The sequence below is a fragment of the Gorilla gorilla genome, chromosome 1, assembly GCF_029281585.2.
Source record: "Gorilla gorilla gorilla isolate KB3781 chromosome 1, NHGRI_mGorGor1-v2.1_pri, whole genome shotgun sequence".
Taxonomy (NCBI): Eukaryota; Metazoa; Chordata; class Mammalia; order Primates; family Hominidae; genus Gorilla; species Gorilla gorilla.
The window spans coordinates 188,533,503-188,559,792 of NC_073224.2; the positions used below are offsets into that span (position 1 = coordinate 188,533,503).

Here is a 26,290-nt window from a genome sequence, read left to right on the forward strand (position 1 = left end):
ATAAATATTTTATTATCTGCTTTGTGAGTTATGGGGGGGGCCTTTTTGTGAATTTTTTGATTCCTTATGATGTATGACATGAGTCCCTTAAGTTGTGGAAAAGGCTGAAAGTGATGCCACCCAGAAGGATAAAGGTTACTGAATAAGCATTTTTGCTCTTTGCTATATAACTGTACCTCAGTTATGGAATACTGTGTTGTTTCATGCTTTCTTTCACCTATGCAGACTGCTTTTTTTTTTTCTGCCTTCTTCATTTTATAACCTATTCAATTGCCTACTAACACAAATTTTAGATATGACAAATTTCTGAAGCAAATTAAAAGTTTGAAGTCTATGTTAGTGGATGCTTGAAGTTGCATGAGGTATAGTTTTTAATTTAGTAGATTTGTCTGAAGTTCATTCACTAGATCATAGATACATTTGTCTATTTATGTCAGATACCAGTATTATTCATTGAAATGGGAATTTATCACTGCTGTCTTATCTATTAACCCAAAATTTTAACTTTAAAAATGAAAACTTGCATTGTTTTATCTTTCAAATAACCTCTTTTCTCTTTAATCTGGTTTTTTTAGTACTGCATTTTTTGCAGCTTTGACTAATCCTTTTTTGAATGTTGCTTTCCTTTCTGTGTTTTTTCTAGTTTGGACTATTTTTTCCATTCTGCAGCACTCTGCTTTTCGCCTTTCTTGTACTGTCAGTTTCTTAACTCTACTCTCTCTCAAGGTTAGAGCTTTACTTTATGCCTTTTTTAGCTGTGTGGTTTTTGGTTTACAAGATACATTTTGAAATGAGAGGTTTTTTATTCAGCAAAAAAGAGAAAATTCCTAAACAGCATGCTTTTGTCACATGTCACTTGGTCCTTGTGTGCATTTTAGTCTGCCTTCCCTAGACTCTCTGATCCACTTAACATCACCAAAGTAGAATTTTTGTGTAATGCACGAGATAGGGTAAGAGAAAACATTTTGAAAGAAGGGGACATGCTACATATTTTTTCTCATATACCCTTCAAATGCTACTTAAAATATTAACTAAACTTTTTTCAGTATCTGGGGTGTCACTTTCTAACTTGTTTGAGGTTAAACTAATTTGTCTCACTTTGTCTTCTTATTTGATGATATTTTTACAGGCAAGACTATAAAATGTGAGTCACCTTTTTTTGAGTTAGAGTGACAGAGGAGATGTGGTAGTCACAAGTTCTTTGGTACATTTGCACCTCTGATAGCAAATTTCTCATAGCATTTAAGTGAAGTAATTTACTCTTGCTGATAAAAGTGAGACCAAGTGCTAATGTTTCATTTTGTTTAGCTGTCTGGCCAGGCCTAGCTCATAGGTCAAGTTTAGATAGAGTTAAAATACTAGTGAAGAATTGTCACATTCAGAAATCCACTTTAAAATATCTGATTTAATTTAACACTGATAAGTTTTTGTGTATCAGTGGAACACAGAAAATAGGAGGTATATTTCATACAAAGCTGTAATTAATATAAAATTGAGATTAGTATTAAACCTTCGTAGATGAGTTTTGGTACTGATAGTCAAAACAGCTCGGTACTAAAAGTGCAGTGTGGCATAAAGAAATACAGAAGGAATTACTTGCCAAATTTTATTGATGTACCTGTTTTATCAAATTTACTTTTAGAGTAATAATTTCATTTACCTAAATGATCTTAATATGCAAGTGCCACTGGGGGCATTGTGTGAAATAGCACTTAAATCGGAAGACTCTTGATTAAACTACGTATTGGCTGGGTTCAACTTTGAGCAAGTTATTTAATCTGTTTCTTCAGTTCTAAGATGGGGTTAATAACAATATCTGCCCTACCTACTACCCACTTTTCAGATTAGTTTTCAGAATTAACTAGTGGAATTTAAAGTGCTTAGTGAATTGTAAATGAGTATATAAATATGAGGAGATGGGATATTGTGCGCTTTTAGGTTTCTTCTGTTGTGCAAGTTGTTGACGTAAATTAACTATACAACAACATAAGTATTAACACAAAGTCTTATGTTCTGTTATATAAAGTCAGCAGTATATCTTAGTTTTTAAATGTTCAGGCCTCAGTTTTAACATTTCCAGATGGTAATTATCCTGTTATTTGTTAATCTGGTTGTAGCATTGGGTGTAGATGAAATGTTTGAGGAAGCATTTATCTTTTCGCTCTGACTTCAGCCAGCTATCTGGGGCATCAGTGATAGTTTACAGAGGACATTGAGCCAAGGTAGAAACAACTCAGTGGGAGGCCACATCTTTTAAGAGCATATTCTGTTGAAGAGTTAATTATAACAATAGCTTACATTTATAAATTTCACAGTTTGATGTCACATCACATTATTTCATTTAACTTGTAAAGTGGGCAAGGCAGAGATTATTTCCCTATTTTACAGGTGATGATAATGCAGTTAGTAAAATAGCAGGACCCAGAATAAACCCAGCTAGATTTTCTGAATACAAGGACCATTCAGAGACCAATTTTGTAACCTTCATTGTTGAAAGAAAACTGTATATACAGGATGTCATATATGAAGACAGTTTCGTATATGATGGTATTAATATTTATTATGGAACATGCTTGAGCAGTTGGTTTTACTTTAAATAAAATAGACACAGTATGTAACAAAAGTAAAAATTCCTTGAATTAAATAAAATCAACCACTACTGTAGTTCTGAGATTCAACAAAAATTTGTGTGTTTACCCTCAGCCAGTTTATACAAATACAAATAAATCACCATCAGTTTCTCTGAGAAATTTACACTTCAGTGGAGGAATTAGTTTATGAATCTGGCATCTCTTTTACTGCAAGGTTCTGAACAGGCTAGGAACAAGTGACAAAGACATTCGGATCGGAGGTGGGGTTGGGGTACATAGTATAGAATAACAGTTTTCAGAGAATTTAAGGGAAATGTAAATGTCTTACTATATAATTAAATATAAACTTATATATAATTGTACTAGATATGATTTTCTTAATTAAAAGTGTCAGTAATACAGTAAAATATGCAATACCTTATATCTGGGTAGAGCTTTAATATTTTTAGTGTTTTGTCATATATTACCTAATTTTATAGTAATGTATAATTGTGAACTTTTTGTTTTTAGAACGTCGTAGGATCAAGTCCTGTTGCAGATTTCTCTGCTATTAAGGAACTAGATACTCTTAACAATGAAATAGTTGAGCTACAGAGGTATGTAAAGCAAAATTACAGCCTACTCACATACACACACACACACACACACACACACACAGTACACGTATATATGTATACAACTTCCTCCCCACACACACCTTTCTGTTTCTAATGTATATTTTGATAAATGCTACCTAATATTTGGTTAAGTACCACAGTTCTGTTTAAACGGAGTCAGTGTAGTTCATCATATATGAGGCAACCTTTAATTGCAGGATACACTGTTTACTTATGTACCACTGAAAAGTCACTGCCAAATAAACAATGACGTGCCATTAACTATAAGGTACTGTTTGATTTCATTTAGAGAAAAATGCGAAAAAACGTATATCCTAGAATGACTGAAAAATAGTTTTTCTCCAACCTTAGATATTTGAATAACATATTAGAAAAACATTATCATTTAATACATTTAATAGATGGAATGTTAAATTCAGACACCATGCCAAGAGCTTTCATAATTGTTATTTGACCCTCACACAAACCTTGTAATTTGAGATAGGTGGTGGTGTTTCTGTTTTACAGGTAAGAAACTTAAGATGCTTAGATATTTTGCCCAAAATGATACAAGCTTGTCAGCTGCAGAGCTGATACCTGATCCCAGGACTACTTTATTCTAAGTTGAATCTTCTTTCTTATACGTAGGTACTATGTAGAACAGACTCAAATACAATTTGATTTGAATCTGAGTATAGCAGATATTATTGGTACTTCCTTAATTTCTGTGTTCCCTGGAAACTTTATAGTAATACTGATTGTAAAAATGACTATAAAATTACTTTTTAAAAGTGAGATAATTTTTCTGTCTACAGGGCACTGTATCTAAATATTCACACCAGTCTTTTTCTTTTTTTAACCCTCACAACACTTTGAAGCAGATAATGGCTGATATACTTTATTTTACTGACAGTATTGAGATATAAGGAGATTAAATGAGTTAACTGCCTTATATGGCAAGAATTTGGCAATGATCTTAACCTTATCTGTGAGACTATATTGAGATTTCTGTAGAAAAACTGGTTGTTAGAATTTTTCAGTTGTAAGAAAGAACTAAACCCAAACTAAGAGTGAAATTTATTGACTTGTGAAACTGAAACCTTTCAGAGGTAGGGCTGGCTTAAAGCATTCCTTGATATTGAGGCTCAGATGATATAATCAGTTCTCTTGCTCTCCATTTCTTGTTTCCATTTCCACTGGGTTGATTCCATTCTCAGATAGACTTTCTCCTTATTTTGGCAAGAGGGCTATAGTACATCTAGCTACATGTACTTATAATTTCAAATTTGGTGAAGAGTGCCTCTCTTCTGGCATTTCCTGGAAAAGACCTGAAATTCAGTCTGATTGGATTGGCTTATTGGCCTTTTCCTATGACATAAAACTTCTAATATTGAAATCTGACCAGGGCAAAAAACACTTCGTGGTGATTGTATAGTTTAATTTTGTCCTTACTCACGGAAAAAAAAAAATCAAATCCAAAGTCACACATCACGTTAAGAGACAGTATTGGTATCAAAACCAGGTTGTATAAGTTCAGCATTCTTTCTGTTGTACAATTCTGCCACTCATTAGGATTTTTAAATTTTTGAGTTTGGTGCAAAATAGAAGTAGTAAACAATTACTGAATCTATAATGGTGTTTATACTGTTCATTTTCATGTGGTCCATAAATGGTCCATAAACATTTTTGCTTTCCTTATATATGTAATATACATGTTATAGTAGGTAGATTTGAAAATACTTATCATCTGGGCCTCTTAAGCCTATGAAAATGGATACATACACCAATGTTCTAGGACTTGCTTGATTTGACTTCAAGTGTACTTGTTTAATGTATAAAATATTTCTATAATGAATTTTAATGGGAATTAGAGCATCGTAGATAAAATGCTCTTACTGTTGAAAACATTATTTGTTACATTTTGGTCAACTAATCTTTCAATAACTTTTAGTAACTATAATGTTAAATTGTACCAGTGGCAGTCTTATATAGTAAATGACAGCTGACAGCATGAAAATAACATATCTAATATTTTGTGACTATCTTATTAGGAAAATCAGAGAATTTCAAAACCTTGTTAGTTTTTAGGGTATAGTCACATTTTATAAATGTGTGGTATATTTATACATGATTTGACGTTTGTGAAAATATTTTCCCTGGACTTTTATTTTAGGTGAGATCTACAGTGTAGGCAAACTTATATAATCTGTCAACTCCATTAGTGTCATAGTCAGACTCATCCCCATGCTAAAATTATAGTTGTTAAAATACGCTTTTGTAAATAGTTGTGTTAGGTCATTATCACCAAGTCTTCAAGGTATTACATTATAAAAACCTTGGTTTTTATTCTTGTGAATAACCGTTTTTTCCATGCAAAGTTAAAATTCTTCAGCCTTTAATTTTTTTATTAATATATAAGGATGTGATGAGTATGACTACAAAACAGGAAAAAATAAACAGATTTCGTTTGTGGCTTTTACTAAATTGTTACCTGACAAAATCTTAGCCAGTTCTTCATTTTCGTTTTGAGATGAAGTTACTTAGTTTTAGTCCAGGGGCTGGGCGCGATAGCTGATGCCTGTAATCCCAGTACTTTGCAGGGCCAAGGCAGGTGGATCATTTAAGGTCAGGAGTTTGAGACCAGCCTGCCCAACATGGTGAAACCTTGTCTCTACTAAAAATACAAAAATTAGACAGGCGTGGTGGCACACATCTGTAATTCCAGCTACTCAGGAGGCTAACACAGGAAAATTCCTTGAACCTGGGAGGCAGAGGTTGCAGTGAGCCATTGCACTCCAGCCTGGGCAACACAGTGAGACTCTTGTCTCAAAAAAAAAAAAAAATTTTTTTTTTTTTAGTCCAGGGATCAAACCTCTAAGTAAGCAGCATGTATGATGTGAAATTGTAATTACTGTATAATGAATGTAGTACTTTATAATACTTTTTTCTTAATGATAGTTATAATACATATTCATTGTAAAATTCAGGAAATAGATAAATGCATAATGAAAAAAGGAATATATTTCTTAGAATCATATTTTGTTTTGAGCATTGCAAACCAATGGAAATATTGAAAGCTATATATAAACTTGAGTTAGTTGGGTGAAGAATGTTCTTTGTTATTGGTCAGAAAATGAGATTTCATTGTCTTTGTTTTCATCTTTAGTTCACCAAATTGTTTCTAGTAGAAAATATAAGACATTGGGAGCTTGAAGTGCGAGATACCTTTAGGTATATTTTAAAATTTTTTTCTGTGATTTCTTCAACATTTGCTATTAATTAAATGATTTAATTATGCCAATTAGATTAAATTAGTATGATATTTTTAACTTAAGGAAAAGCAATACAGGTAGTTGTAATATAACACTCATCGAATATCTGAATCTCTTACTTGAGCTCAAGACCTGTATTTTTCATTGCCTACTAGTGTTTTCATCTGAATGTCTAGTAGGATATGAATTCCCTAATTGTCCCCTCACCTCTGTTTTGTATCTCCCTTCTCAGTGACATCACCATTCACCTAGTCACTCAAGCTAGAAACCTGAGATTTTTCTTCTTCTCATCTTTAGTCTTCTACCTTTGAAATGTCTGTTGAATTGATTCCTACCTTCCCATCTCTTTTGTCTAATCAACTTCTCACTCTTCAAATCTTATCTTAGACATCATTTCCTCTGGGAGAGGAAGCCTTCCTTGATTTACCTCCCAACCTCCATACTCTCTTCAAGTCTTATTTAAGAGCCTATTTTATGTAGTCTTTATATTTACAACTGTTATAACACTTATCATTCTTTGTTATAATTCTGTGTTTTTTTAATCTCCCACTAGATTATGTGCTTCTTAAACACAGGGGCTGCTTGTATCCCTAGTGTTTAGCTCATAATAGATGAGAAAATAATTTTTTCAATATTGTTGAAATCTGTCTTCTCTGTTCTATGTTTCCTTCTTAGTTTTAGCCTTTGTCTTTTATCTGGATCATGGCTGTAACCTCCTCATTGGCTCTCTGCTTTGAGCCTTTTCCTCCTTTGGACCATCCTACTTCCAACTGATATATAAAATACAACTCAGATCCCTCAGTGACTTCCCATCTCCAACTGAATCCAGTTCACTTCTTTGAACATGGTGTAAAGGCTCTTCATTCATGGTGTTCTCTTGGCATTCTGACCGTTCTGTCTTAGCCACCTCTCACAGTATGCTGCCCTGTGGTACTAAAAAGCTATTTGAGAACAGATACAGTGTGTTTGCTCTTTGTACTCTGAGTGTTCAGTACAGTACTCGAATCTACTATTTCAGCTTTATCCCCTTTCTCCAGTCGTATGATAGATGGGTTTATTACCTCTTACTTCAACATACCACCACTTTTATTCTTCTATGCCTCTGATCCTACTGTTCGCCTTTGCCTGGAGCATACCTTTTACCTTATAAAGTTTTGTTCATGTTCAAGACCCGTCTTAAATATTGTCTCTTCTGTCAAGCCTTCCATGAAATCTTCAGATTACTAGTTATTCTTTCCTCTTCTTCCAGAGGCTTTATTCGTTTATTGTAGTATTTCTACTGTTTAACTATAGTAATTTATATTGCTTTTTTGGTAAATTTTTAATTCCTAAGGGCAAGAGCTATGTCTTGTTCATTTTGATAGGCCTAGAAATTAACACACACATTACTTGACACTGAGGAATAGGCTAGTTGGTTGAATGAATGACGCAAAGTATGTTATAAATATTAGAATATTTCCAAGACTTACTTCCTGCAAAGTTTATGGCAGAATAGAAGCCATGTGTTAAATGTTGAACTAAGGCAAAAACCTTCTGAATAATAGCTTATTTTGAAGACTATAGGAAAGGATTTTAGGCCGGACACAGTGGCTCACACCTGTAATCCCAGCACTTTGGGAGGCTGCGGCGTGTGGATCACCTGAGGTCAGGAGTTTGAGACCAGCTTGGCCAACATGGCGAAACCTCATCTGTACTAAAAATACAAAAATTAGCCGGGCATGGTGGCGCATGCCTATAATCCCAGCTACTCAGGAGGCTGAGACACGAGAATCGCTTGAACCTGGGTGGCAGAGGTTGCAGTGAGCCGAGATCACTCACAGCCGAGATCACTCCAGCTTAGGCAACAGAGTGAGACTCAGTCTCAAAAAAATAAAAAAGAAAAAAGAAAAAGAAAAGGATTTTATATATAAAAGGTTTTTGAATCCTCACAGGAACATTAAGGTTAGTGGGCTGATTTTTTTTTTTTTTAATATTCTGCAGACTTAGTTTTTCTTTTTTTTCACACGTTTAAAAATTGTGATAAAATACACATAACATAGTAATTTATCATCTTAACCATTTTTAAACATACAATTCAGTGGTATGAAATATATTCACATGGCCAGGCACAGTGGCTCATGCCTGTAATCCCAGCACTTTGGGAGGCTGAGATGGGCGAATCACCTCAGGTCAGGAGTTCGAGACCAGCCTGCCCAACATGATGAAACTCCGTCTCTACTAAAAATACAAAAATTAGCTGGGCGTTGTGGCAGGTGCCTGGAATCCCAGTTACTCAGGAGGCTGAGGCAGCAGAATCGCTTGAACCCGGGAGGTGGAGGTTACGGTGAGCCGAGATTACGCCACTGCACTCCAGCCTGGGCGACAAGTGCGAGACTCCGTCTCAAAAAAAGAAAAAGAAATATATTCACAGTGTTGTGCAACCATCATCACCATTCATTTCCAAGACTTTTCATCTTACAAAACTGAAACCCCATACCCATTAAACAATAACTCCCCATACTCTACTCCCTCCCATTTTCCCCGCCCTTCCTCATAGCAGCCACCATTCTATTATACTTTCTATCTCTATGATCTTGACTACTGTAACTATCTCATATAAGCAGAATCATGAGATATTTGTCTTTTTATGACTATCTTATTTCACTCAGCATAGTATCCTCAGGGTTCATCTTGTTGTGGCATATGTCAGAATTTCCTTCCTTTTTCAGGCTGAATAATAATTCCATTGTACTTACATACCACATTTTGTTTACCTGTTCATCTATTGATGGACATTTGGGTTGTTTCCACATTTTAGCTATTATGAATAACGCTGCTATGAACATGAACGTACAAATACCATTTCAAGACCCTGCTGTCAGTTCTTTGGAGTATATTTGCAAAAGTGGAATTGCTGAATCATGGTAATTGCAGACCTGTTTTTTTGTCAAGGATTTCCTTTGAAAATCTGATGAAGACTGTTATACCCTGCCCACAGAAAAAAAGAACATGTATATCTGTGATACTATTTTGTATTTATTTCAGGAGTTCCCAGACACTTAAAAACTATCTGTGGACCCATTCTTGAGAGCTGTTGCTGTGACAGTAAAATGCCTCAGTTAGAGAAGTTCTTGGCAGTGGAAAAGATGAAACTACTAAGAGAGTGCTTCAGTCACTTGGATAATGTGGTAGTGGTAAATTATGCTGAGGCAGGAGTTAATATTTTGTCATCTACTAGCTTCCATTTCCTTCCTGTCTCTGTCCTTTTAGCAAGAACATCAGGAAGTTAAAGCCACATCCTGTCAGGCCTGTTTGTTATCCTGGTCTTGGGCCAGTAAACAGGATAGATAATTAGAATAATAGTTATCAGGCATTGTACTATGCCTTCTTTATGTAAGTTCACTTTCTGAGCTCTTGTAACATCCCTGAAGGGTAATAACTTTATTTCAGTTTTTCAGATGAAGAAATGAACTAGTCTTCATTTCCACGAAGCTTTCCCTGATTATCTACCTCAGCTCAGAGAGCACTCAATTTCCTTCTCTCCCAGTAGATTCTCGACTCTGTGTGATGACACAGGCCAACTCTTACTTCTAATGAGGCAATATAGTGTAATATTTCAGAGCATGGGCTTTTTAACCAGATTTCCAGATTGCCTGACATGACCTGGATATACTTAACTATCTGTACCTCAGTTTATTTATCTGTAAAATGGAAATATGAATAACCATGTACAATGCTTAACGCAATGCTTGGAACATAGTAAGTTCTCAATACATGTTAGTATTTATCATCATCATCCCCAACACCGAGTTCAGCACTTAGAGTACAGGATTTACTCAATAGCTGTTCACTAAATATTGGTTGGAGTAGCTGAATGAACTTTCTTTCTCTAGTTGAAGAGTGAATGGAACTATGTAGCCAGGTAGCCAGATTCTGTGTTCCTAAATATATAGACCTCTACTTCAGTCATATTCAAGAACCGATTTTTTAAAATTTCTAAATCCTAGCATATGGTTCGAATTTTTAAAAATTCTATGTTTTTGTTTTAGTTCAGTTCAAATATCATTAGAAACCATTATGTCTGGAGAGTTCATTGCTTATATTATCAAATCTGGAGCTCTTTTGCTTATGATCCAACTTGATGTGTTTGTGACCCTCTAAAGATCTGTGACACTGACACTAAAAGGTCTCTTTTGTGACTCTGCCTTAAGAATGGTATTACTGGTTAAATAATTGAAGCTCTAGGTTGCGGTGTGCATTTCTTTGATAGTAAGGAGGCAGCCTAATTCATTTTCACATACAGTGTATAGATCATCATTAAAACCTCTGTTCTGGGAGACTCTCCTTACTTGAAAACCTCCTTGCTAAAGTCTGAACCTGTGCTGTCCAGTATAGTAGCCACTAGCTGTGTGGTGATTGAGCACTTGAAATATGGCTAGTCCAATTTAAGATGTGTTGTTAGTATAAAATATACTGGATTTCAAAGATTTAGAATGAAAAAAACATGTAAAATATCTTAATATTTTTCATCTTTATTACATTTTGAAATATTACATTAAAATAAATTTCACTCATTTCTTTTTACTTTTTAATGTGTGCCTGTTAGATCATTTAAAAATTACTTAGGCCGGGCATGGTGGCTCACGTCTGTAATCCCAGGACTTTGGGAGCCCAAGGCAAGAGAATTGCTGAGGCCAGGAGTTGAGATCACCCTGGGCAACAAAGCAAGTCTCTATTAAATACATACATACATACATACATACATACATACATAATCTATGTGGCTTCTTTTTACCTGTTCTGAGTTAGAATTATTATACATTTCATTTGCTTGTACTGTTTTGTGGCTCTGGTAGCTTACTAAGGGGCACTTACCTCTTTTAATACAGCAATAATTATTGAGATGTATTATAGTCTGTCTTTGGAAAACAAAAGCATCTACCAAGAAATTTCAACTCCTGGAGGATTTAAGAGTCACAGTCTCTGCCGACATACTGGAGGCCTGATTGCCATCACTCCAGGTGCTTTATTACAGCTTTCAAAAAGCCAGTAAATGTATTTTTATACTAGTAAACAATGTAATGGTAATAATAATAATAGCCGAAATTTATTTAGCACTTACTACATGCCAGGCATTGCTCTGGAGTCTTTCTAGATGTAACATAAATTAATCCTGCCCATCAACTTTATTATCCCTATTTTGTAATTCAGAAAGTTAAGGTTTCGTTTTATATTTCTTTTCTGTTAGTTTCTTTTAATCTCATTTTGTCCTGCTAGATAAGTAGAATAAATTATTATGGATTTGCAAAATAAATTTATATTTCTGGCCAGGCACGGTAACTCACGCCTGTAATCCCAGCACTTTGGGAGGCCGAGGTGGGAGGATCACCTGAGGGTCAGGAGTTTGAAACCAGCCTGGCCAATAAGGTGAAACCCCGTCTCTAGTAAAAATACAAAAATTAGCCGGGCGTGGTGGTGCACACCTGTAATCCCAGCTTCTCCGAAGGCCGAGACAGAACTGCTTGAACCTGGGAGGCAGAGGTTGTAGTGAGCCAAGATTGCCCCACTGCATTCTCGCCTGGGTGACAGAGTGAGACTCTGTCTCCAAAAAAAAAAAAAAGAAAAGAAAAGAAAAGAAATTATTTCACCTTTGAAAAAGGAACCATCTGATTTTGGGACCTGCCACTAAGGGGGTGTGCTTTGTCATACAAGCCACACCCCAAAGTTTGTATTTTTTCTGATTCTAGTTAGACTCTCTTTTCAGTTACTTACACCCATAAATATATTCTCTTATTTTTAAAAATAAAACCCGTTAAAAACAGCCAGTCTCTCAGAACTAAGTAAGAACATTAGTTATTCCCATAGCACCATCATACTTTCACAGAATTTATCTTTAATTTTTATAATTAATGGCTATTAGTTTTCCCCAGCAAACTGTAAATAGAGGCCCAACTACAATCTTGTTTGGAATATAGTAGACATTTAATAAATATTTGTTGAAAGAATGAAATTGTATCACATAAAGATTATATGATTAAGGCAAGTTTTATTTATGTGTGTGTGTGTGTGTGTGTGTGTGTGTGTGTGTGTATGTATGTATGTAAGTAATGTATTTTTCAGATAGGGTCAGGCTCTGCTGCCCAGGCTGGAGAGCAGTGGCGTGATCATGGGTCACTTTAGCCTTGACCTCCCAGGCTTAAGCAGTCCTCCCACCTTAGCCTCCTGAGTAGCTGGGACTACAGCCATGTGCCATCATGCCCAGCTAATTAAAAAAAAAAATTTTATAGAGATGTGGGTGTCACTATGTTGCCCAGCATGGTCTCAAACTCTTGGTTCAAGTGGTCCTCCCACTTCAGCCTCCCAAAGTGTTTAGATTACAGTTGTAACCACTGTGCCTGGCAAAGGAACTTTTAGAGTAATTTAAAACTTATGGTAAGAATAAATGTCTTTGTTCTCGAACTTTAACCTAAGCTTTTATGAACTACGAATTCTTGGGTTTTTTTTTTGTTTTTTTTTTTTTGAGACAAAGTCTTGCTCTGTCACCCAGGCAGGAGTGCAGTGACACGATCTTGGCTCACTGCACCCTCCATCTTTCAGGTTCAAGTGATTCTCCTGCCTCAGCCTCTCAGGTAGCTGGGATTACAGGCATGCGCCACCGCACCTGGCTAATTTTTGTATTTTTAGTAGAGATGGGGTTTCAGCGAGTTGGCCAAGCTTGTCTCGAACTCCTGACCTTCAGTGATCTGCTCACCTCGGCCTCCCAAAGTGCTGGGATTAAAAACATGAGCCACTGCATCCGGCCATGAACTCTGAATTCTTAGAATGAAAGGTCATGTAACTTTCAAATTGTTTAAATTAAAAATGAAGACTTTCTCATCAGCTTTCTATAGTTATTACTGTAATCTAGCTCAAGGCTTCTGACAGTTCCTAAGATAAGCAGAGTCAGGGTGTTTTATTGCCTTTCTAGCAATTGTCATCAGCTTTCTGAGCGGTAAGAACCTCTGCTTCCTCTCTTCCTCCACAAGCCAGACAGGAAAGAAGAGCTGTGTTGCTAAATAATGCCATTCTTTGTTCAAAGAAGCATGTCTCAGAAACCTCTAAGGGACTCACCATTTCCTGTGTATTGAAAGTCTGTCTTGGCTGGACACGATGGCTCACACCTGTAATCCCAGCACTTTGGGAGGCTGAGGTGGGTGGATCACCTGAGGTCAGGAGTTCAAGACCAGCCTGCCCAATAAGGTGAAACCCCATCTCTACTAAAAATACAAAAATTAGCCAGGCGTGGTGGCAGATGCCTGTAATCCCAGCTACTCGGAAGGCTGAGGCAGGAGAATCACTTGAACCCGGGAGGCAGAGGTTGCAGTGAGCCGAGATCGTGCCACTGCACTCCAACCTGGGCTTCAAAGTGAGACTTCATCTCAAAAAAAAAGAAAAAAAAAAAAACCAACAACAACAGTAAAAGGCTGTCTTTACCTAGTACAGAAGTTCTTTATAATCTTTTTCTGATTTACCATTTCAGCTTTATTTAACCACACATGAACCTTCCATTCTAGGTAAGTTAGTCTGTCTAGAATTTTCTCATCTCTCTACTTTTTTTTTCATTAATTTTTTATTATCATAAAATATACATAACATAAAATTTACTACTTTAAATTTTTAACTACTTAAAGTGTACAATTCAGTGTCATTAATTGTACACTTAAAGTGGTTAAAATTTTAAAGTAATTTTTTTTTTTTGAGACAGTTTCACTCTTTTGTTGTCATTTTCAAATGTACTTAATGTCATTAAATACATTCACAGTAATTGGGTAGTTATCACCCCTATGAATCTCCAGAACTTTATCATCCCAGACTGAATAATCTAATTGGAATTGATATCAACTTACTTCAGTCCCATACAAAACTGTGCTCCCGGCCAGGCGTGGTGGCTCACGCCTGTAATCCCAGGAATATGGAAGCCAAGATGGGAGGATTGCTTGAGGTCAGGGCAACATAGTGAGACCTTGTCTCTACAGAAAATAAAATTAGTTGGCTGTGGTGGTGCATACCTGTAGTCCTAGCTACTCGAGAGGCTGAGGCGGGAGGACTGCCTGAGGCCAGGAGTTCGAGGCTGCAGTGAGCTATGATCACACCAATGCACTCCAGCCTGGGAAACAGAGAGACTCTGTCTTTAAAGACACAAATAAAATTCTGGTCCTATACAGCTCCATTCTCTCCTCTGCCTTACCCCCACTTTTTTTTTTTATTTTTTGAGATGGAGTCTTGCTCTGTCATCTAAGCTGGAGTGCAGCAGTGCAATCTCGGCTCACTGCAACCTCTGCCTCCTGGGTTCAAGTGATTCTCCTGCCTCAGCCTCCCAAGTAGCTGGGATTACAGGCGCCTGCCACCACACCCAGCTAATTTTTGTATTTTTAGTAGAGACAGGGTTTCACTGTGTTGGCCAGGCTGGTCTCGAACTCCTGACCTCAGGTGATCCATCCGCCTCAGCTTCCCAAAGTGCTGGGATTACAGGAGTGAGCCACTGCACCTGGCCCATTCTCACCCTGTTATGTTATTGATGTCACAAACTGTATCAGAACTCCCCCTGTTATGTTATTGATGTCACAAACTATATCTTTATACATTGTGTATCTACTAACAGATTCATAAATTCTTTTTTATGCATTTGTCTCTTAAATTCTATAGAAAGTATTAAGTGGAGTTGTAAACAAAAATTACAGTAATACTGGTTTTTACATTTGTCCATGTGTTTACCTTTACTGGAGATCTTTTTATCTTCATATGGCTTTCAGTTACTGTCTAGCATCCTTTCATTTTAACCCGAAGGACTCCCTTTAGCATTTATTGTAGGGTAGATCTAGAAGTAATGAACTCCCTCAGCCTTTGTTTGTCTGGGAATATTTTAATTTCTCCCTCATGTTTTTGAAGCACAGTTTTGTCAGGTGTAGAATTCTTAGTTGACAGGTTTTTTTTTTTCTTCCAGCACTTTAAATATATCCTTTCATTGCCTTCTGACCTTCAAGTTTCTGCTGAGAAATCCATTGATAATCTTATTAAGGATTGATTATATGTCACAAATTGACAAGTTGCTTTTCTTCTTGCTTGCTATTTTAAAGATTATTTCAACAGTTTGATTATAATGTGTCTCAGTGTGAGTCTTTTTGTGTTTATCCTACTTGGAGTTCATTGAGCTTTTTAGATCTGTAGATGCAGATATTTTATCAAATTTGAGTTTTCTTCTTAGTCTGCTTCTTACTGCTGTTTTGCCAACATCTTCTGTGCTTTCTTACATAAGCTCTATCTCTAGTAGAAATACCATTTTCTTACCTGACATTTACTCTTTCCTTCAAGGCTTAGCTGAAGTCTCTCACCTCCTTCACACAGTATTCTCAGACTGGAGTAATTTATATTGTAAATATGACATTATTATCTGCACAGCTCACTTTGCAATTAATCATCCTGCCTTCAGTGATACCAAGGAGGCCTTTTCTGACCTCCTTCAGGGAGAGTCAAGTTCCCATTCTCTGTGTTTCCAATAGCACCTTACCTGTCCCACAGTGCTTACCTGTTGTAGCACCTAGTACACTGCATTGTAATTATCTCTTTATATTCTTATCCCCAACCCCTCACACCAGGTGTGTGTTCACATACACTGAATTAAGAGCTTCTTAATGACAGGTGCCTATCTCACTGGTTTTATGTACCCCCTAAGTATAGCATAGTGACAAGTATGTAATAGGATTCAGTGTGTGTTATTGAGTAAGTAGATAAGTTGCATAGTGGTATATTAGGTTTTATTGTGTATTTTCTCTATCGCTCTTCATAGCAATCCCATATATGGTTTGTAAAGTAGATATTCATTTTATAGCTGCAGAAACTAGAGCTTATAAAGAGTTTGTTGGTGTTTAACTTTTTATTTAGCATCTACTATGTAAACTGGGTGTGCTGGCATAAATTATGTAATCCTGTATGCAGTTGTGAGATACAGGTTTTATTATCCCTCTTTGAAGAGAAGAAAATGGAGGCTTAAAAAAGATGAAATGACCTACCTAACTGGAGCTGGTTTAGGCAAAAAGAATTTGATAACCCCTATATAATTGGAAGAGTAAAGGTATAGGTGGGCGGGAAGGAGGGTTAGAAAGAGAACAAATAGGATGTGTATATATATGTATGTATATATGTATATATATGTGTGTGTATATATGTGTATATATATATGTATGTATATATATATAGAGAGAGAGAGAGAGAGAGACAGAGAGATTTATTTTAAGAAATTTTTAAGATTGTGGGAACTGGCAAGTCCGACATCTCTAGGACAGGCTGGCAGGCTGGAGACCCAGTGAAGAGTTTATGTTGCATCTCAAGTTTAAAGGCAATCTGAGATGGAATTCCTTATTCCTTGGGGGACCTCATCTTTTCTTAATGCCATCAAGTGATTGGATGTGGTCTACCTACATTATTGAGGGTAATCTGCTTTACTCAAGCCTACCTATTTAAATGTTAATCTCACCTAAAAAATACCTTCACAGTAACATCTAGGGTCGTGTTTGTCCAAATATCTGGGTACTGTGGCGTAGCCAAATCAGCCCATAAAATTAAGTATGACAGGAGCCAGGGCTTGCTACCTAGAATGCTAGCTTTTTATCAGTTCCAAATAAAGGCATCCTAGATGAAGATTCTGACTGCTTTGGCATTGGTCACAGGCTCATTCTTGAATTAATCTCTGTGATTGTGTGGTGGGGTACTTTGACTGGCTAAGCTTCGACCAGGAGCCAATTTCTGGCCAGTCATTGCCCAGAGAGATGGCATCTTCTGTTTGAACTATATGAGTAGAAAGACATTAGAAGAGGCGGAAAGAGAAGCAGTCTCCTAAAAGGACTGCTGAACCCTAGAAGGAGAGAGAGTCGGTCAGAACAAATAGCTTACATCACCACTACAGTGATGTAAGGTGACTTGTGACAGAGTTTGTATTTAGTATTTAGTAACCTATTTTTCTCCAAATCTGATGGTTTCAAAACCATATAATGAGTTTCTAAAAGTAGAGAGTAGATAGGTTATTTTGAATGATATTGAGATAAGATTTTGGGGGCAGAAATTTTAGTGTTTATTTATTCTGTAACTATATTAGATCAGTGTTTTCTAACCTTTTTTATAACCCATAATTCCTTTTAACAAATTTAAAAACTACTTCACTATTGTTTAAAATTCTAAGTAATGTTAATATTTAGGCTCAATATTAATTACTTGACATCTTACATATTTTGCCTTGCAAATCCTAAGATGATAGAGATATTAACATCCACATATGAAAAATAAGACTAGGGTTCTGAAAGGTTAAGTGACCTGATCAGAGTGAGAAAAACTATTTCTCAGAAGAGCTAGATTTTTCTCTGTTCGCTTGTGAGAGAGATTGACAGTTAAGCTACTTAATGATACCATTTTTATGGTGAAATGTACTCCAAGAGAATTTTTATAAATAAGTTTCAGGATTGGAAAATACAGCTTTGTGAGTTTTCACAACTTTGTAGTTTCTAATAGTTTCTAGTTTTTAATGTTTTCTGGTTACGAAATAGTGGATGCTGCTGTTTAGGAAAAAAGACATAAAACTGTGTTTCTGGGAAGGACTTTGAAGATGATTTTATCTTGTCTTTGATAATATTGGAATTGCATCAAAAACTGAGACAGATGGCTTACACCCTACTCCCTGTACATAGAGTCTAGGAAAATGGAAGTGGATTGCATAGACTCAAGGTCCCTCAGCCTAACTGTCCTTGTGAATAACTTGACCATTTCATATTAGATTTATGTATTTATGAACCTTAGGCTTCTGAAAGCCTAGCTTGGGATTTGCTTTCCTTGATGGTTCAAATTCACCGCTCCATGGAATCAGAACTGTGAGCCTTTGGAATACCAGGGAGGTTTATTCTTGGCTTGTTCTTTATAGCTTTGGTACTTGTAGATTCCTCAGGATGTGTAAGCATCTTAAAAATGAAAAGAACCAGAAAGATAGTCGAAAATAGAGAATGAGTAGGATCATTTCATTTCCCTTTTCTGGAGATTACTAAGGTGAAGGTAATAGCTTTTCCTGTCATGACATCCAAGATGAGTGGTGGTTCGGGCAAAATGCTCACACACCTTTTTTTATTTTATTTTATTTTTTTTTGAGACAGAGTCTGACTCTGTTGCCCAGGCTGGAGTGCAGTGGCCTGATAGCTGCTCACTGCAGCTTCCGCCTTCTGAGTTCAAGTGATCCTCCTGCCTCAGCCTCCTCAGTAGCTGGGACTACAGGTGTGCGAGACCACACCCAGCTAATTTTTGTATTTTTATTAGAGACAGGGTTTACCACATTGGCCAGGCTGGTCTCGAACTCGTGACCTCAAGTGATCCATCCACCTCGGCCTCCCAAAGTGCTGGAATTACAGGTGTGAGCCACCACACCCAGCCTCACACACCTATTTTTGAAATAATGTCTTATATCTGTCTTATCTACCTATATTGGTGGGCTCCTTGAGAAGTTGCATATAAATATTACTTCTTATTGTGGCACAGATCCTTAAAGAGAATTGTTTTTAAATTACTAGTGTTAAAAATAATGCTTGTATTGATTATGTGTCCATCAACTGTAGAAAAATATACACGTTCAAAATTAGGGAGAATATAAGAAATATGGTCAAGTATCCTAAGTGCACCCAAAGATATGTTTAGATATTTTTATTTGCCTGAAATGAGAAGAATAGTTATAAAGGTTAAGAATCATTGCAAGACAACAGAATAACATTTGAGCATCTCTGAAACTGTAAACTAGGTCAAGAAAATTACTTGATTTTCAGTCTGATATACAGGACAGGTTTTCAGTCATAATTTTTTTAATAGAAAGTGATATAATTGAACATTTAATTCTTTTTAAGTTTTCTGTTTAGCAATATATGTTATACTACTTGGTTGTGCTAATAAAAGGAATATTGTAAGACCAGAATTTTATTAGATAAACATGAATCAAAAGTTAAATTTAATTGATCTTCTTACTAAGAGGAATTAATGCCTAAAGATCTCCATTTTTTTTTTTAGTTGGGAATGGTCTTCAGGATATGTTTAGAGATAACACCATCCTTTCCTCCCCTTCCTCTTCCTCCCCCATAGACCCCAAATTATGAAGAGAAATTTGTAGTCCTCAAGCTTCCTCCATTTTACCCAAACATAGACTGTGTTTGCTGTTTAGAGCTGAGTCCTTTGTAATCTGTTTTGGATTTTCACCAAGTGAGCTTCCTTCCTTTGCTCTCCCATCCTTCTGCCTTGGCTACTTTGAGTCAGCTCACTGGCTTCTTGTAGCCCTGTTTTCCTGCATGCACACTTGATCTGAGCAGACACTGTCAGTGACAGCAGTTAGCAGCAGAGCAGAAAGAATTCAGTACAAATGTGTGCACTGCTGATCTGTGACACTGTAGTGTTTTCTATTTTTGTTATTATCTACTTTCAGAAACCAGGAGCTGAGTTGATACTGACCTTGTGTGGAATGCCTCTGAGGATTTGGGATGGGGGGAGGGTGCTAGATTTTCATGTGACTTATCTCTAACATGCTGCAGCAAGACTGAAAACATTCATCTGCTCACATAAGGAGGAAAGAAAATTTCCAAGATTGAGCTTGCAGAATTTGTTGGGTATTTTCAGAAATTTTTCCCCCTGTGTTTTTGTATTTCTTGAATTTGCTTAATTTATATAAGGGTTGGAGGTGGGGGGTGGTCTTTGCATGATAAATAGGTTGAGGTATGGAAGGATCGGGCTGCATCAATGATTCTCATGGTAAGGGACTGTTTAAAATCACGACATCGCGACCCACATTGCGACCCATCTGACAAACGGTTAGTGAGCTCCTTGGCCATCTCAAATGTTTAAAAGTAACAGTGTACAAATAGCTTTATTTGTATGCTTTCTTCCATAGACATCTTAAGAACATTGTGCCTACGTATCCAAAACAGTTGATTTTTGTCTACATTTAAAATCTCACCTCAAGAAGGTGAGAAATATAAATGAAGCATGCAGTTGTCCCTTAAGTATCTGCTTTGGTATAATTTTCTCACTTTCCTTTATGCTGGAGCTAAATGGAGCCTGAGCTTACATTTTGGATTATGTCTGAGATGGAAACTGAAATGTAGTCTTGAAGCTCGAAGGAGAAACTTGGCTATACTAATCTGGAGGACTTATTAAATGCTGTCTTCCCTTCTCCATGTTGCCGCCTTTTACCTTTCCCTGCAACCCCAGAAATGTACTGCTGCAGAATTCTTTGAGCTTTTTCTCTCATTTTGTAGAAAAGAAAGTGAAGGGAGGTGTGTGTGTTTGTGTGTGCGTGTGCACGCATGATTTCAGTACAACTGCAAATGGGCAGTTAAATTGTTACATCAAAAGTAACAGCTTTATTTTGCAATTCTGAATCTAAGGTTGCTTGGGATTCGTTCATAGCCACTCAGGCCTGATTAAAGCATGTAAGAATTTAGGTGACGATGTTTCAAAGTAAAAGCGGAGCCCAGCATGTTTGATTTGAAGAGTAGAAGAGATAAATGCTGCTGTGGTTCTTTTTTTACTTTATATATACGGTTTGTATATTTGATCAATTGGATTTGATATATGGTCCTAAAATAGCTTTTTTTGAGATGTAATTTTTGATAGAGCAAATTGCCTGTGTATTAATAATCTTTCCCATTTTCTCTGTTGTTTCATTCTAAAATTGATGCACACCAGTGATTTAAGGGGAAATTAACACTTCAGTAAATGTCTTTTTCCTTAGTATTGTTGACTGTTTTTTATTAGCCATTTTCATTTAATTTGACAGTGGTACCTAAGGGTTAACCTTACAGAGCTGATGCAACCCCTCCTTTTCTTTACCAGCAATTTTCATTGGACACTATTTCCATAGCAACAGTGACATCAGTGAAACCTGAGTGTTTCATTGATTATTTTTCTCCTCTTCCTTTTTTAATCTATCCTCTTTTCACCACATTTTAGTGAGAAAGCAATTTTTTTTTTACAAACGGAGCTTATATTGATTTTTATTTCATAAATAATTGAAAGAGGGTAGAAAAATCTGCCCTTCATTTAAAAATTGAATGTTTCACTATGTATTTAAAAAGCGATTCAGGATTAGGAGGATGGATAACCATACCAGCTGTAGCTGATGTTCTAAAATATTCTTGCATTGTTTGCTGGTCTTCTAGGGAAAAGAATAATGTGGAACAGGACCTTAAGGAGAAGGAAGATACTATTAAACAGAGGGCAAGTGAGGTTCAGGTAAGTGACCATGAAATTTAGTGTTCCACTGCTGATTTAGGACTATTCATTTTAAATTTATATGGTTATTTACTATTTGCTGGATGTAGTATTAGGTCAAGAGAATGCCTAATGTTTATATTATATAAATGTTTATCTTTTCCAAGATGATTGTTCTTGCTTGGAATTCTGGCCTGCAAAGATTATACTGCAATGAGAAAGCAGTATTTTTCAGCATAGATTTCTAGTTTTGAAAGTATTTTTTAAATGGTACTTACCTGCATATTATATCATTAAAGGTGTAAGTTTGCATGACTTACAATGTTAATATTTTTGCACCAGTAAAATTAGAGTGAGACCATCATCTCCTCCTCATCATTATCATCATCATCATCATCATCATCATCATCAAAAACCAGAATGCTTTTTCATGCATGTGAGGTTTTTGTTAGCTAGGAGACCTAGTATGTTAAAGGACTGTTTCTCATAATACTTGTAGGGTGGGAGATGATACAGAACAATTTAAAGTAGCATTTTATGAGTAGCTTAGTAACCAGCATATCTTAAACTTTGGCATAAAGAGCTTTAATTCATTTTCATTAGGTGTTGTGTTAGTAGTTTCATTTTACAAAGAGAAAGGATGACAAAAACCTCAGTTTTTGTTTGGGAAATGATAAAAATAAGGGAGTAGCAGTGTTTCTAACGTTAGAAATAGAGAAAACTGGGCAGTGCCTCACTTAGAGCAGTAAGCAATGCATGTGGCCATGTTATTGGGGTACTGTTTCCTTAGTGCTGCACCGGCACATAGAGGAGATTGGATATAGAAGCACTGGTAGCAGTTGCTAGTAAGAACTCTTGGATGGGCATTTCTTAATGTGTTGCTTGTATGTTGGATTTTCCTGCTTTTCCTAATAGTTTTAAGTAGGGAAAAACTCTAAATTGTGTTAGGCCCATTGTTTTGTTTTGATGCAGGACATTCATTAGAGATTGTCTGTCTGGTGGACTGTGCTAGGGTGGGGAGAATGATTTATTGAAGAATTGAGGAAGAAGCCAGAGAGACTTCTTGTTGGAAGTTGATTCTCTGATTGGGTGACTACATTTATTATATTTACTTGAATTTTCCTGAAGGCAGTGCAAGTTAAGAGATCATCATCAATATAATTCTCTCTCTGGCAGTGAGGTTAGGTGGGCATAAGAGGGTAAGTTATCTGAATTACATTATTTTGTGCAGTTTTTGAGCTTCTTAGGAAACGCAAAAGAGCCACACATTCTAAGCAGTTATTACTAAAAATAGTTTAAAATGGAAGATAAAATAATCTACACAAGTTTTCATAATTTGAAGAAATAGATGTAGCTACTGATACAATTTTGGACAGCTTCTAAATTTAGCCAGTTACTGCTTTAAAGTACATAGGTTCTTGTGATAGACAGTATTTTGTTGAGTATATCTACCTGTTGGTTTTTCCCTGCTGCATTTTTTGAGGATGTGAATTTAAATACCCAGTTTAGAAGAGTGCTGAAATTTACATTGTTTCCTTCAGTTCAAATAGGCTATCCCTGAATATTTGGTGTCTTATAATTATAGAAGTTTTGTTGTCCATCAGAATTTCTCCGTGATTTGCTTGCCCTTCTTACTTAGTGGCAATGGTAAGGTGTATGTCTAACCTTAAGCTTTGCAAAATCCAAAATGTGTGATTGGCACAGGAAGTCGAAATGGTTCAATTTTTCCACATAGAGTGCTCTAAGTATAAGTAAGGCATCTTGGGCCATGGTAAGTAAAGACCAAGTAGTAATCATTGAAAAAAATAGTGGATTAATTAAAGATTTGGGTTAGTAGATTCATTATTTATTCATTATACACTACAGTTATCTATGTTATGCATGGTAATGAGGTACTAGACTAAGAATGATGTGGATAATTGACATCTACCAGTAATTAAAACTCTTATATTAGTGATCATTTTCAATTTTCTGAAGCAAAACTTACCATAGGTGGTAATAAGTATATTTCATTACCTATTTTGAGGTAACTCTGATTTACCCATTGGTACTGAGATGTAGACTGGAAATAATATGGATAATTAAAGTCTGTAAATAACTCCAACTCTCAATACTTACTTTCTAATTTCCCTGGCAAAAGGCAACTCACTGGAGCTATTAATAAATGGCAGAATCAAAGGGAGTGTATTTCACTGCTTCTTTCTGATCTACTTTCTAATGGTGGTGCTAATGAGAAATGTCAAAATGAAGACATTGGGGAGGAGAAGTAAGGGAATTTTGACCTATCAGTGCCACACTTGGCTTTTTGAGTGTTCTTGCTTTTCTCCATATTAATAAAGTCACAGTGATAATATGAGCTCATATCTCAAACACAGAAATCAAACTTTTAAAGCCAAAAGCTTTAATTTTTGTTTGTTTGGTGTTTATGTGGTCTGTCTAATTCAGTTAGAGTAGAAAGTCTGCTATGTAATTAATTTCTGAATTTTTGTTTCCTGTCTGTATTTCTGTTAATTACTGCCTTGAAAACTTTCTGTTTAGGATTTTTTCTTGAAGATGACTTCACATTTTATTTCATGAGATGATCACTGTTAGCTTGTATGAGATATATACCAGTGGATCAAGTTCTGTGGACAAATTAGGCCCAAAGTGATCCAATTCCAAGGGGGAAATGTTGTGAAAAGCCATTTTATCTAAAATGTCTAAGGTTTGGGTGTGTATTTTTTGTTTTGTTTTTCATAAGGGGAGAAAGTAGACTCACATTCTTCCTACCTTAAAGAATTGCCTATGTATGATCTTATTAAAAATTGTTTTCTTCTGAGTAGTCAACAGATATTTTAGAAATTCACTCTCATATGCCTGGTTTCTTCAGTTTTGAGTAGAACTTTATAGCAACAATTTGATGTCAAACAAACTTGAATTCAGTTCCTAGCTCTGCCACTTCCTAGGTTTGTGATCTTAAGTAATTTAACCATTCTATACTTTAGTTTCCTCTTCTGTAACATGGGATAATAAAAATAACAAACACTTAAGAGCTGATGTAAGAATAAAATGAGATCATGCAGTAAAGTGCCTCACAGAGTGATTGGCACTTGGTAAGTGTTCAGTAAATGCTCTTACTAGCTGTATTATTCCGCACCCTACAATAATCTCTTTATTATCTTCTCTTCACCTTTAAGCTCTTTCTTCTCTGATGTCCATCTTCACATAGGCCTCTTGGACATAGGACTCTTCAATTTGAAAATACCCCTTTCTTGACTGTTGCTGCCACTTTAACTACCAACTTATTTTGCTCTACTTTTATTGCTTTGTGTGGCCATTTCCCCCCCGCTTCTTATCTTTGTAGCAACCCTGTACAGTCTGCTGCTTGCCCATACCACACTGTGCATTTTCTCCCCAGGGCCAAGAATAATCTTAAGGCCAAATCTGTTCGCCCTTCTTGTGTTAGGTACTGCTTTCTTGGGTTGTATTCTCCTGGATATCTTCCTACCTCTCTGAACCTTTGCTTCCATTGACTTTGCCAGGGACAGATGGACAGACAGATTGTGTGTGTGTTTATGTGTGTCCTTTCTTTCCTTCTCCATAACCCCTGTCATCCATATGCTGATAACACCCAAATGTTTATCAAGCTCTCAACTCTCCTGAGTGCCAGTCCCACATCTCCAGTTAACCATTTTGGTGTTTATCATTTGAAAATCCGTGTGTCTAAAATGAATCTTATTGAAAAAACTTGGCTTCTGGTTTGAACTTTCCTATTTTTCTTTCTCACTACTGCCACCTGTATCGCCTAATATCTAAAATCTTAAAGTCATATCAGAAGTGCTCACTCCATTCGCTCTTGCCTTTCCTCCTAAACCAATTTAGTATCATGACTCTCAGATGTGGGAATCTTTACTGTTGCTCACTGCCACCATTAATGATGGGAGGGTGTCATACCTCAGGTTATTGGAGACAGAGAAAAAGATGAAATACAAACCCTTCTCTTTTTTGACTGTCTGACTCTGTACTCTGTGCCATATATATTCTCCTTATTCCCACTTTTATACCTTTTGTTGTTATAGTCCAGAATGTTCTCTACTTTCCTGCTTATGTGAATTCCACTCATGCCTTAAAGCCTAGCTCATATCCCACCGCTTGTCTTAAACTTTCCCTTCTCTGTCTCTTGGTCCACACCAGTCTTTCCTGTGTTGGAACTCCCAGAGGAAAGAATATGTATCCACTTATATATGGCATGAACCATATGTTACCTGGTAGTGTTAGCTTGGTGTGATGTGTATAGCTTCCAATATCTTCCTTCCTATATATTGTGAGCTCCTTGGGCTTAGAAATTGTGCCTTGGATCATATTTTTCATTATATTTGGCAATATATTGTTAGATGGAGGTAAATTTAAGGAAGCTGTTCACAACAGAAGTGAATAAACTATGGTTTTGTGTATACAATTTAAAATAAGACAATATAACTGGAACCCATAGGTAGAAAAGATTGAGAGCATAGTAGTTATCATGAAAAGTCAGACTTCTTCATATTGTTCATATTACCCTCATGTAAAAGAAGCTCCCTATTATTTATGTTTCATCATAAGATTCAGT

The 26,290-nt window shown here is 36.2% G+C and overlaps 1 protein-coding gene across 4 annotated transcripts in view; it reads left to right on the forward strand.

Moving 5' to 3' along the window:
• The window catches only part of EPS15 (epidermal growth factor receptor pathway substrate 15), a 164,529-nt gene that overhangs the window by 76,110 nt on the left and 62,129 nt on the right, over nt 1-26,290 (forward strand). For all 4 annotated transcript variants that reach the window (XM_063698773.1, XM_031014168.3, XM_063698780.1 and 1 more), the window contains 2 exons: nt 3,102-3,187; nt 21,651-21,723. In XM_063698773.1, coding sequence (XP_063554843.1) covers nt 3,102-3,187; nt 21,651-21,723 — 159 coding nt within the window. The remainder of the gene's footprint in view (nt 1-3,101; nt 3,188-21,650; nt 21,724-26,290) is intronic.